The sequence below is a fragment of the Dama dama genome, chromosome 11, assembly GCF_033118175.1.
Source record: "Dama dama isolate Ldn47 chromosome 11, ASM3311817v1, whole genome shotgun sequence".
Taxonomy (NCBI): domain Eukaryota; kingdom Metazoa; phylum Chordata; class Mammalia; order Artiodactyla; family Cervidae; genus Dama; species Dama dama.
This window is the reverse complement of record NC_083691.1, coordinates 56,625,976-56,640,169: the sequence shown is the minus strand read 5'-3', so window position 1 is coordinate 56,640,169 and position 14,194 is coordinate 56,625,976. Positions and strand designations below refer to the sequence as shown.

The 14,194-nt window shown below is 44.5% G+C and overlaps 1 protein-coding gene across 2 annotated transcripts in view; it reads right to left on the bottom strand.

Moving 5' to 3' along the window:
• The window catches only part of SMYD1 (SET and MYND domain containing 1), a 39,795-nt gene extending 38,649 nt beyond the window's left edge, over nt 1–1,146 (bottom strand). For both annotated transcript variants that reach the window (XM_061156271.1, XM_061156272.1), the window contains exon 1: nt 1,002–1,146. In XM_061156271.1, the coding sequence (XP_061012254.1) occupies nt 1,002–1,138 (137 nt within the window). In that variant the 5' untranslated portion in view covers nt 1,139–1,146. The remainder of the gene's footprint in view (nt 1–1,001) is intronic.
• Nucleotides 1,147–14,194: the final 13,048 nt, after the last annotated feature.

Genomic DNA, 14,194 nt, shown 5'->3' with positions numbered 1-14,194 from the left:
GAAAGGGGGAAAGGTGAAACAGGATTACAGTTCATTGGTGATATTCTAATTTTAAAAGGTAAATGGATTCCGGTGTTACTTGTGTGTTTGCAGTTACTTTTTTAAAGTCTCAGCAATTACTTAATCCTCTAATATAATTATTACACCTCAGAAGCAAAACAACATGGAGCCTTCCATAGGAGACTGTCTCCTAGACACCACACCCCCTTTTCACTCCCTTTCCCTCTACCGTCTCCACACACAGCACTCCCACTCGGCCAAGTTCACTTATGTTCTGAGTGCTTGTGTTGTGCTTAGTCACTCAGTAATGTCCAACTCTTTGCGACCCCATGGACTGTAGCCCGCAAGGTTCCTCTGTCCATGGGATTCTCCAGGGAAGAAAACTGGAGTGGGTAACCATTTCCTTCTCCAAGTGATCCTCCCCACCCAGGGATTGAACCCAGGTCTCCTGCATTACAGGCAGATTCTCTACCGTCTGAGCCATCAGGGAAGCCCAGTGTTCTGAGAGCATGCCCTAAAGCCTTCAATCACCTTTGCAACCCTCCTAGGCACCAGAGTAAATCCCATTGACCCTGACCCTTTGCAGAAAAAGTAATGCCAGCAAACAGTTAGCTGTGCATGTACCCTTCATTATCAACAGCCACATGAATTTCATCCCTTTCCATGATTATTTTTTCATTTTATTAATTAGAGGATAATTGCTTTACAATGTTGTGTTAGCTTCTGCCATACAACAATGGGAATCAGCTACATGTATACATATACCTTCTCCCTCTTGAGTCTCTCTCCCACCCCACCCCTATCCCACCCCTCCAGGCCATCATAGATCACCAGGCTGAGCTCCCTGTGTTATATAGCAGCTTCCCACTAACCACCTATTTTACACACAGTAGTGTATATATGTCAGTGCTACTCTCCCTCAAATTTGAGAGCAAAGTATTTGAGAGTGTGGCACTGGCCAAATCACCAGGAGGAAAGAAGGCAACAACCCAATTCCATACCTGTCAAAAACCACAGCGGAATAAGCCCGCTCCGCGAAGATGATGTCGGCAGCACAGAACTCCTTCGTGGCCTTCAGACCTCTGCCTTTGCCCTCAACAGTGAAGACCTCCACATTCTCCATTTCCCCTATTGTCATCTCAGAGTCTTCAGGCAGCTCGGCAGATATCTAACACTGAGCCAAGTCCCTTGTCCTCGCAGCTATTTCAGCACCTTCAGCATCCCAAAGAGCACGTCTATAAATGGACAAGCACCTCCCCTTCCCTACCCCCTCCAGCCCCTGGGCCCTCTCTCACTCCCCCTTCTGCTTCTTTTCCTGTGACCGGGATGGGGCAGGCCAGAGGACACTGATCTGGGAAGGATCCCCGCCACCGCCCAGCCAAGCTGACAAAGTAGAAAAAGACCATGGGCTGTTGTGCTTCTCAAATTGGGCCTGAAAACTTTGGAAAAGTTCCTTTGCAAAGAGTAGTTAAGTCCTGGATTGCAGTCATGCTCAGCTTTAGTTGGAATGGGCAGCACTTGGTCAGTAGGGTATTTTTAGCAACCAGATGCCTCTGTCAATCCAAAGCAGAGACAGCTGAAGTGGTCCAAGAGAAGAGGCGAGGTGATGCTTGCTGCTCTGGGACCCTTCAGCTGTCAGGCTTGGACTTTCTCAAGTGAGATGGGCCCCTTGTTTCCTCCATGGGTAGACTATTGGCAGAAAGTAACAGATGCTAAATTGACCCTTTGCCAATATATATAACCTCTCTCCTCCCTTGTGGCTCAGACAGTAAAGAATCTGCCTGCAATTCAGGAGGGTCAGGTTAAATCCCTGGCTCGGGAAGATCCCATGAGTAGGGAATGGCAACCCATTCCAGTATTCTTGCCTGGAGAATCCCATGGACAGAGGAGCCCAGCGGGTTAGAGTCCATAGGGTCGCAAAGAGTCGGACATGACTGAGCGACTACGTACTCTCTAGGCTCCAAAGGGCCTCCCTCTTCTCTAATATTCCGTGGCTCTCCCATAGTGCCCCACCCAGGGCATGGAGGTCTGAGCATTCTCTGATGAATGTAGGTATGTTGGACCCTAGGATGTGTTATGAAAGGAGGCTGGCTTTAAAGATGAAAGCCCTCATGTCTATTATCATTCTGTCAAATCTACCTTAAACATTATGTCTGCTACCAGAAAAGTACCAATACCTTCTTTCCCAAGAATGAGGACATTGGAAGGATTAGTCTAAAATCCCAGCTATTGAACTGGATATCGCTCATCTTGATCACCAGGCAGCTCTCACTGAGGTTGAAAAGAGAGACATTTGCAGATCTGGAGCTATGGCTTATCTTCCAGATAATATTTTTAGTTCCTGGGATGCATCTATTTACAGATTTCTGTGCTCTGGGTTTCTGTAAGTGTACTAGTTTACAAGCACTGGCTTCTGGGTTAGACAGGTCTGCATTTGAATTTTGAGCCTTCTAGGACCGTGGGCTTTCCAGGTGGCACTTGCCCGCCAATGCAGGGGAAATAAGAGACCGGGGTTCGATCCCTGGGTGGGGAAGATCCCCTGGAGAAGGGAATGGCAACCCACTCCAGTATTCTTGCCTAGAGAATCCCATGGACAGAAGAGCCTGGCAGGCTACAGTCCATAGGATCGCAAAGAGTCAGACATGACTGAAGCAACTTAGTGGGACAACTTTGAGATAGTACCTGTAAAACAAGGGTGATAATTTCTGTCTCACTGGTAAATGAGATAATAGGTACAATGGACATGGCCCAACACTTGGCTGTGTCCATACAGAACTTACTAAATGATGGCAAATTTATTTTATTTATTCTGTCCATTTTCTTCCCCAAAACCATCAAGATACATTCGAAATTCTAATGTGTCTTCAAATTAACTGTATCTCCTGATGCTTCTTTGCTCTTGGAAGCAGCTGGAGAATCATCTGTCAGACCTTGCATGCATGCTACGTCACTTCAGTCATGTCTGACTCTTCGCGACTCCATGGATGGTATCTCGCTAGGCTCCTCTGTCCCTGGGATTCTCCAGGCAAGGATACGGAGTGGGTTGCCAGGCCCTCCTCCGGGGGATCTTCCTGACACAGGGATCGAACCCAATTTTCTTGTGTCTCTTGCGTCGGCGGGTGGCTAGCACCACCTGGGAAGCCCTCTCCATGTATCCCAGTCTTTAGGTCATAACACATAGTTCCTGGAACTAGAGAATAATTCAGCAAACTCTGATCTAGCCCAAAGGGCAAAGCACATTAAGACATTTAAAATTGGGTGCCCCCAAAAGTAAACATCCCATGCTCTTGGGGGAAAATAAATGATTAAATAGGAGTTCTTCAGGTTAGTCTCAAATGAATGTCTGCACCCACGTTGCCTGGCAATAGCCAGGGTCTACCCTTGGGAGCCAGCAGCTCTGCCTGGTAGAGATGACCTCATTCTTCTCTGGACACACAGTTCAGCCCAACCCAAGGTCAAGGAAGACATCAAGGAGCATCAAGCCTGGTGCTTTAGTTTCAACGGTGAGTCTCAACCTTCTCAGAACAAGATTATATTATTTAATATATATTATATTATATTATTTAATATATTATATTATTAAAACATGGTAGAGGGCAGTGCAGTAGATGAGAAGGCAGGGGACATGAGGTCAGTCCCTGGTTCGGGAATATTCCACATGCCGTGGAGCAACTAAACCCGTATGCCACAACTACTGAGCCTGAGAGCTGCAACTACTGAAGCAGACATGCCTTTGGCCTGTGCTCTGCAACAAGAGAAACCACCGCAATGAGAAGCCAGCACGCCACAACTAGAGAAAGCCTACACAAACTGACAAAGACCCAGGGCAGCCTAAATAAATAAATAAATAAATTTTAAAATATGATAGACAGAAAAATGGTTCCCCAAAGATACTCAGGTCCTACTCCGCAGCCCTGTGAATATATTATCTTACATGACAAAAGGGAGTTTGCAAGTGTGATTAAATTAAACCTCTTGAGAGAGGGAGGTTATCCCTGGATTGTCTGGTTGGCCCAATGAAATCATAAGAATCCTTATAAGAGGGAGTTAGGGAGGTGGTCAATGTCAGGTGGAGATGTAACAATGGAAGCAAGAAGGTTAGACTCAGAGAGACATTTGAAGATGCTATATGGTTGGCTTTGAAGTAGGAGGAAGGAGCAAGGTGAAAGGCAGATGCCCTCTAGAAACTGGAGAAGGCAGGGGTATGGCTGCTCCTCCAAGAGCCCCCAGGGGGAGCATGGCACTGATGACACTTTGATTTAAACTTAGTGAACCCTCCATTTCTGGCTTCTGACAACTGAACTCTAATACAATAAATTTATGTTATTTTAAACCACGAAGTAATTTATTAAAAAGCAGCAATAGGAAACTAACACATACATTATTATATTTTGTTTTACATTAGAGTAAATATTATATAAACTCCTTTTTGATATATGAAATTAAATTCATAGAGAATATAATGTGTTAGTTCTTGAACCTAAAAAACATAAATTACTAACTTCTCTGGGGCTTCCCTGGTGACTCAGATGATAAAGAATCCGCCTGCAGCACAGGAGACCCAGGTTCGATCCCTGGGTCAGGAAAATCCCCTGGAGAAGGGTATGGCAACCCACTCCAGTATTCTTGCCTGGAGAATTCCATGGACAGAGAAGCCTGGCAGGCTACAGTCCATGGGGTCACAAAAGAGTCAGAAATAACTGAGCGACTAATGGGTTCACTTCACAAAGTCTGAATAGTTGTCCCCTCCACCTCCAAATTCATACGTAGAAATCCTCACCCTCAAAGGTGATGGTATTACTTTGTGGGGGCTTGGGTAGATCCTTAAATCATGAAGGTGAAACCCTCATGAATGAGATTCGTGCCTTATATACAGAAGAGGCTCCAGAGATTGCCTCGGCCCTTCTCTTTTGCCATGTGAGGATACAAGGAGAATTCTGTGACTTGAAAAGGAGCCTTCATCCAAACATGCTGGCACCTTGATCTAGGACTTCAAGTTTCGAAAACTGTAAGAAATAAATTTCTGGTGTTTATAAACTATCCAGGCTTTGGTATTTTGTTATTGCAACTCAGATGGACTAAGACTCTGATCTAACCTAGTACGGGAAAAAGAAAAATGACAGTTAAATTATAATAAAATAACATATATTCATTCTAAACTCCAGGAGATGTTGAAGGGCAAGGAACCCTGGCATGCTGCAGTCCATGGGGCCTCAAAGAGTTGGACACAACTTGGCAACTGAACAACACACACACAAAAAAAAACTAGCTTATATAAATGTTAATACTATTTAAAAAATAAAAGGACCCAGTTTTTTAAAAAATTTACAGAAACTGATCTATGATTACATAAGACAGTGTTCTAGACTCAGATAATTATAAATAAGATTTTACATAAATGAAATGAATATCCAGATATTTGAAGTACAAGGCTGTCACTTACTTCCCAGGACATCTGGCATCCCAGGACCAGCGAGACAGGGGATGTTGACTCTAGTTATCAGGCAGGTGATGGAGAAGGGAGCACAGGGCCCTGCTGTATCACACACCAACACAAATCCTGTGCAAAGGCTTTTTGCCCATCTACCCACCTCCAGTTCATTTTTTTCCCACTGGGATCCCAACCTTTCTTGGTGGCCCTAGCCCTACTCCTGCCAACAATACACCAGTGCTTGCATGTGCCTGCTCAGTTGTGTCCGACTCTTCACGACCCCATGGACTGTAGCCCGCCAGGCTCCTCTGTCCATGGGATTTAACAGGCAAGAATACTGGAGCGAGTTGCCATTTCCTCCTCCAGAGGATTTTCCCAACCCAGGGATCAAACCCAGGTCTCCTGCCTTGGCAAGTGGATTTTGTACCACTGCGCCACCTGGGAAGCCCACATTATGGCAATTGCACCCCACAATCATCATAACAAGCAAAACATCCCCCCAACATTTCTAAGATGGCCCCTAACTAGTGGAACTGCCTCCATTGAAAACTGCTGTCTTCATCATCAGAAAAAGCACATCTAGAGTTTTTAGTGGATTTCTTATCGCTCTACTGGAGATGTTTAACCAGAAAAGATTCAAGAAGGACATGAGAGCTTTCTTCAGCATCATTCATCAAAGCATGGAAGAAGCAGTAGATTCATTCCACGTTTCTTAAGAGAGCAAACGAGGGTCCAGAGTGAACATAACCATTTGGCAATGTGGTGTCAAGGTTAAGATTGTAAACTTGAGCTTCACAGACCCTCACAATCCTATCTCTCTTGAGCACTTTTCTGCTCCAAGAAGATGGAAACTTTCCCATTGTTAATGACTTTAATAGTCATCCAGGCTCTTTCTTTGATGTATCTATTAACAGATAAAGAAGGGTGGTAAGAAAGAAAGAAAAATGAGATTGTGCAAGTCAAAGGACCCCTGGTCCCACGAGTACCGGCTGAGTTAGGAGACTGCAGACAAGGGGGTGATGAGAATGACTACAGTGGTTCTGTAACTGAAAGTGGGATCCAGCTGCTCGCCACTCAAAAACCATTAAAGAGGCCAGGCAGGTGGAAAGAAAAGTTTGCGTTATTTTGGTTGCTGGCAACCAGGAGTCAGGAAGGCAGATGCTTGTCCAAAGGTCAACTACTCCCCAACCCCTGACAATTAGGGCACAAGAGCTTTCATAGACAGAGAGAGGGGCTGCATGCAGAAACAACAGAAACAGCAGTCAGCTCTGACGGTCATCTTGAAGTTGGTCATCAGTGATCTGAGCAGCATCATCTTGATTAAGTACAGTTAATCTTCAGTCCCAGGGTGGGTTTGTTCCCATTTCCTTGAGGCCAGTTCTCAGAATTGTGGCAGCTTATGTCATGGCTACAGTCTGGTCATTATATAGTTAAATTCCCCACCCGGTGGGGGTTTTGGTGTCTATAAAAGAGCTCACAGGATATGGCTCAGATTTTTATCTATAGCTCTTGAGAAGGAACTAGAGGTCCTTAACAGTGCTTAATGACTACATTATTATTATTTGGTCTCCTTTGACTGTTTTCTTTTGTTTCTGCATTTTCTTACTTTTCTGACTAGATTTATTTTTTTTTAATATTTTTATTTTATTTATTTATTTATTTTTGGCTGCATTGATCTTCCTTGCTGCGCTCAGGCTTTTTTCTCTAGTTGAGGAAAGCTGGAGCTACTCTCTAATAGCGGTGCGCAGACTTATCCTTGCAGGGGCTTCTCACTGCATAGACTCTAGGGGGAGAGGGCTTCAGTAGTTGTGGTACATGGGCTTATTTGCCCCACAGCATGTGGAATCTTCCCAGATGAGAAACTGTCCCTTGTGTTGGTGGGCAGATTCTTAACCAGTAGACCTCCAGGGAAGCCCCTGGACGTATTCTTTGGCTGAAGTTTTTCCACAGGCAAAAGATTAGCAGAAAACATGGGTGGGACAATGGAGGGGAAGAAGGTGGCAGGACCGTAGGGTCCTGCTCCATTTCGGTTCCATTTACCTCAATTTTAGCTGAATTCGCCTCCCCACTCGGGCCATACACACATACCAAGGACATTACTATGGCTATTGAGCACCCTAAAGCAGTGCGGGCAACCATTGCTGGGTCCCCAGTCTTGCACCTCCATGGTAGAAGAAGCTAACATGAAGTGGCCAAGACTGGGGCCTATTTTGGAAAGAATTGTTAGCATAACATCACAAGCCTAAACATGGGCTTCAAGTAACCCTTACCATAAGCTCCACTGGTTAACATATTTTTTTTAATTTATGTATTTTTGGGGGGGCTTCCCTGGGGGCTCAGATGGTAAAGAATCTGCTTGCAATGTGGAAGACCCGGGTTCAATCCATGGGTTGGGAACATCTCCTGGAGAAGAGAATGGCTTCCCACTTCAGTATTCTTGAGACTTTCTCTTTTTCTTTTTCTAATTTATGTATGTATTTATTTATTTATGGTATAGATTCTCAGATTCTTATTTTATTCAATAAGTTGTAAGCCATTGTTATTATTTTTTCTTTTTCATTTTTTATTTACCCCTGTATTTTACTTTATTTTTTTCAGCTTTATTGAGATATAATGACATATAACATTGCATAAGTTTAAGGTATGCAATATGATAATTTGCCACTGGTTAACTTTCATCTAGGGTAGAATCTGTTCCCAGATTCCACATCGCAGCCCCAAAATCTTTTTTTTAAGCCCCAAAATCTTTAATCATATTCTGTTTTCATATTATTATCCTGGATTTTTGAGCAAATAATCTCAGAGGCCTTGAGAGAGTGATTGCATTCCCTTCAGTTGGATATGCTGCAATTCAAGGAATATGTAGAAATAAGTGTGAAGGTGGAGATGTCAGTGAAACCCAGAGTAATGATTTTGAACCACTGAGACAGTTTATGTACCTGTGTATCATGGTAGCTGAGGGACCACACTCAATCCTTCCTTTTGGTGAGATTCAGTCACACACCTGCAGAGACCACCACCTAGTGGCAAATCAAGAGAGCTGCAAGATTTTAAATCTTTGAAGGCCTTCCCCCCACCCCCCCTCCCCCGAAGGCGAGGCTTTATTGGGGACCCTGCTGCAGCATGGCGGAGCAAGAATAAACAACAGGTTCCCTTGCTTGCTTGCTCCCCTAGGGAGGGGACAAGCTTATTCCTTATTTGGGGTGAGGGTAGGGATGTGTCCAGAGGTTGGGCTGGAGGGGTGGCTTAGGTGATTTGCCCAGAAGTTGGGCTGAAGGGATGGCTTAGGTGTTGTGGGCAGAGGGCATGCTCTGTACCCTGCTTTTGTTCCTGACACCCAGTTTTTGCTCCCGGCTCTTCAAAAGTGGCAGTTAGATTTTTTTTTTTTTTTTTTTTTTCGTCTCTCTGTATCTTTTGTCCAGAGTTTGCCCCAACTGTGCATGCAGGCAGTTAATTTTAGTCCTGTATAGTTTCTTCCTATTTTGCTGTTCGGAGGAGAGGTGTGTCCAGGCGCAAGCATTTTAGCAAAGGTTCCCAGGTCTCCCAGCCTGTCTCATTCCCCACTGTGAAACTCTGTGCTCAGTCGCTCAGTCATATCTGACTCTTTGCGACCCCCTGGACTGTATCCCACCAGGCTCCTCTGTCCATGGGATTTTTCAGGCAAGAATACTGGAGTGGGTTGCATTTCCTACTCCAGGGGAGAAACTCTTCACCCTTATTATTTTAGTAAAAGTACAGCACTTTATCATTGGATTCGACCTTCCTTTGTACCCAGAGCTAAGATCCATTTAGGCCAGGGGTTGAAAAGGTTCCTTTAGGCCTGTGAACTAAGAACAGTTTGTACATTCTTTAATGACTGGCACTGGAATAGAGTGGGGGAAATCAAAAGAGGGATATTATGTGACACTTGAAAATTATGTGAAACTCAAATTTCAGTAATGATAAAATCATATTAAAAAAAAACAGCCATACTCATATGTTTACATATTTTCTATGGCTTCTTTCACACTATAGCCCCAAAGTTGAATATCTGCAACAAAGACCACATGGCCCACAAAGTCAAAAATATTTACTGTCAGGCCTTTTACAGAAAATGTTTGCCAATCCTGCTTTAGACTAATAGTAGCTAACACCTAGCAGTGTTAAATAAGCCAGGGGTTGCTCACTGTTTTCAAGTGCATTCACTGGCTGATTCATTATCATTTCATAATCACAGGATCAAAGAGGTTTGTGGGCACACCTAACCCTCACATTCCAGAATGAGAGGAGCAGGTTCCTGCCTGAATAGTCCATTATATCCTGTGTAATCGGGGTTCCCAGGTGGGACAGTGGTAAAAAATACACTTGCCAATGCAGGAGACCCCGAAGACAGTTTGGATCCCTGGGCCGGGAGGATCTCCTGGGGAAGGAAATGGCAACCCACTCCAGTGTTCTTGCCTGGGGAAGCCTATGGACAGAGGAGCCTGGCGGGCTACAGTCCATGGGGTCGCAATAGAGTCGGACATGACCTAGTGACTATCCAACAACAGCAACAATCCTATAAAATTACATCATTGACAAAACTTCACACTCTCTCTGGTCCCTGCGTTCTTACTAAAGTAGCACTCTTGCTTCCATCTTTCTTCCTTCAACTCCTAGAAATTCTCAGCTCAACTTGCTTTCTTCTCAAGAGCTCCTGAAGGCACTCATTCCACATGCATTTATCAGCACTTTTCCCAGGCACTATACTCAGTGCCCCCATACAAAGATGATTAAAATGTAGGCCTGTATGATATATAAAATAGATAACTAATGAGAACCCAGTGTGTTTCACAGGGAACTCTACTCAGTGCTTTGTGGTGACCTAAATGGGAAGGAAATACAAAAAAGAGTGGATATATGTATGCATGCTAAATCACTTCGGTCATGTCCGACTCTTTGTGATCCATCCCATGGACTGTAGCCCACCAGGATCCTCTGTCCATGGAATTCTCCAGGCAAGAATACTGGTGTGGGTTGCTGTGCCCTCCTGCAGGGGATCTTCCCCACCCAGGGATCAAACCCAAGTCTCATATCTAACCTGCATTAGCAGGTGATTCTTTACCACTAGCGCCACCTGAGAAGCCCAAATATATGTATACATATAGCTGTTTCACTTTGCTCTACAGCGGAAACTAGTGCAAGATTGTAAAGCAACTCTACTCCAACAAAAACTTTTTTTTTAAATACAGGCCCGGGATCTAAGACATTGACCATTTAGAGCGAATTATAAGAAATGGCGGCTTCCCTGGTCACTCTGCCTGAAATGCAGGAGCCAAAGGAGACAAGGGTTCGATCCCTGGGTTGGGAAGACCCACTGGAGCAGGGCATGGCAGCCCACTCCAGTATTCTTACCTGGAGAATCCCATGGACAGAGGAGCCTGGTGAGCTACAGTCCATGGGGTTGCAAAGAGTCAGATACTGAAATGACTTTAGCACTCACGCATGCATATGGAGATGTCCAAGGCAAAGGGGAAAGGGTAGTAATGGCAGCCTAAGAAATCAGGGAAGGCTCAGAGAAGTAGCAGACAAAGAGAAGTGTGGGGGTGGGGGGGAACCATTTCAGGCCCAAGGACAGAGCAGTATGAGCAGAGATATGGAGGTTAAGAAACAGCATGATATTGTGTAGACAATTACAATCAGTTGGTATTCTGGGAGCCAAAGAAGCACACATATTATACTTCACTTTATCCTCTGTCACCAGACTATCTTGCCCTTTATGTCCCAGTGTTTCATATACAGCAGAAATAAGTGTTTGAATGCTTGAAACTGTGCCTTATTTGCATTACTTCATATTGCTGTCACGACATCCTTTGAGGTGGGTATTACTGAGACTTCCTAGCTAAAAAGTAGATACCTCTCCTAAGTATAACCCCCCAGAGAAACTCCCACATGTGTGCATAGGGAGACTGAACAAGAAAGCTAAAGCGGCATCGTCTGTAAAATTAGAAATGGGAAATAAGCTCAAAGTCTTAAGACAGGAGAATGGATAGCTCATGTATATTCATACAATGGATGTTATGAAGCTGTGAAAGGGAATCAGTTACAACCTCACAATTCAAGAGAGGTTAATATCAAAAAATAGTAAGTGAAAAAAGGAACCTGCAGGGGAATAAATAGTAGGCAAAACAACATTTATGTAAAGTTTTAAATCATGCAAAGTAATGCTTCATGTTACTTAGGGATGCATATCTATGTAGTAAAAATATAAAGAACCAGGCTACCTCACCCCTTGCTGGCATCCAAAATAAAGAAAACTTTCCTTTCCACCAACCTGGCCTCTTTATTGACTTTTGAGCATAAGACTAAGAAATGCTGAATTCAGGATAGTGTTTACTTCTGAGGAGAAGAGGAATTCATTCAGAAGTAGGGAGAGGGTGTTTCAGGAAGGAATGGCAGATGCAATAAACTGAGTTATGCGTGTCGTTTATGGGAATCAGTAAAGGTTTAATGTTGCTGAATCATAAAGTGAAAGCAGGGTGGGGAGGTGAGAACAGTGGGAGGATAATGAGACCAGGGAGGTGCCCAGAAGCCCAACAGTACAGTATTCATGTTTGACTGAATGAAGAGCCAGTAATGACTTCCAGGTAGTACCCTTTGGCAGTACCGAGAGTAGACTGGAGGGTGAAATTGAAATGTAGCAGCACCCTATGGTCCTTGCCATCCCCCACCCCGCCATGTCCTCAGCCTGCCTTTGGTCTGTGGAATACTTTTGTTGTTCAGTCACTCGGTCCTATCCAACTCTTTTCAACTCCATGGACTGCAGCACACCAGGCTTCCCTGTCCTTCACTATGTCCTGGAGTTTGCTCAAACTCATGTCCATTGAATCAGTGATACCACCCAACCATTCTCATCCTCTGTCATCCCCTTCTCCTCCTGGCTTCAATCTTTCCCAGCAGGGTCTTTTCCAATGAGTTGGCTCTTCGCATTGGGTGGCCAAAGTACTAGAGTTTCAGCTTCAGCATCAATCCTTCCAAAGAATATTCAGAATTAATTTCCTTTAGGATTGCCTGGTTTGATCTTGGAATCCAAGGGACTCTCAAGTCTTCTTCAGTCTTCTTCAAAAGCATCAATTCTTCTTTGAAAGAAGGCACTCAGCTTTCTTTATGACCCAGCTCTCTCATCCATACATGACTACTGGAAAAACCATAGCTTTAACTACTCAGACCTTTGTGGGCCAAATAATGGAACAACTTTAGCTAAAGAATAAGTTTAATCAGAGAAGTGAGAAAATGCATAAACAAAGGAAAACAGTCAAAGGAGACCAAATGATAATAATGCAGTCATTAAGCAAAGTCAAGGGCCTTTAGTTCCTCCTCAAGAGGTATAGATAATATTCTGAGCTATATCCTGTGAGCTGTCTTATAGATACTTCTCCCCCCAGGTGACATTAACTACATGATGACCAGACTGTAGGCCATGATATAGGCTGCCACAGTTCCAAGAACTGACCTCAAGGAAATGGGAACAAACCCACCCTGAAGATTAACTGTACCTAAAACAATCAGGGGCTTCTCTGGTAGCTCAGCTGGTAAAGTATCTGCCTACAATGCAGGAAACCCTGGTTCAACTCCTGGATCAGAAAGATCCCCTGCAGAAGAAGTAGGTTCAGTTCAGTTCAGTCGCTCAGTCGTGTCTGACTCTGCAATCCCTTGAATCGCAGCATGCCAGGCCTCCCTGTCCATCACCAACTCCCGGAGTCTACTCAAACTCATGTCCATCGAGTCAGTGATGCCATCCAGCCATCTCATCGTCTGTCGTCCCCTTCTTCTCCTGCCCCCAATCCCTCCCAGCATCAGGGTCTTTTCCAATGAGTCGACTCTTTGTACGAGGTGGCCAAAGTACTGGAGTTTCAGCTTCAGCATCTGTCCTTCCAATGAATACCCAGGACTGATCCCCTCTAGGATGGATCGGTTGAATCTCCTTGCAGTCCAAGGGACTCTCAAGAGTCTTCTCCAACACCACAGTTCAAAAGCATCAATTTTTCAGCACTCATCTTTCTTCAAAGTCCAACTCTCACATCCATACATAACCACTGGAAAAACCATAGCCTTGACTAGATGAACCTTAGTTGGCAAAGTAATGTCTCTGCTTTTTAATATGCTGTCTAAGTTGGTCATAACTTTCCTTCCAAGGAGTAAGCATCTTTTAATTTCATGACTGCAGTCACCATCTGCAATGATTTTGGAGCCCCCCAAAATAAAGTGTGACACTATTTCCACTGTTTCCCCATCTATTTCCCAGTAAGTGATGTAGGTTACCCACTCCAATATTCATGGGCTTCCCTGGTGGCTCAGATAGTAAAGAATCCACCTGCAAAGCGGGAGATCTGGGTTCGATCCTTGGGTTAGGAAGACCCCCTGGAGAAGGGCATGGCAACCCACTCCAGTATTCTTGCCTAGACTTGCCCCATGGACAGAGGAGCCTGGCTACAGTCCATGGGATCGCAAAGGGTCAGACACAACTGAACAAACAAAGCACAGCACACAAAACAATCAAGATGACACTGGTCAGAACACTGATGACCAATTTCAAGGTGACTGTCAGAGCTGACTGTGCTGTTTCTGCATGGAGCTGCTCCCTCTGTCTATAAAAGCTCTTATCCACTAATCAGTGGATTAGGTCAAGGGTAGGAGTTAGTCTTTGCACAGATTCCACCCTACCTCCCCCTTACTGGCATCCGAAATAAAGAAACCTTTCCTTCCCACCACACTGGCCTCTTTATTGACTTCTGAGCAGCGATC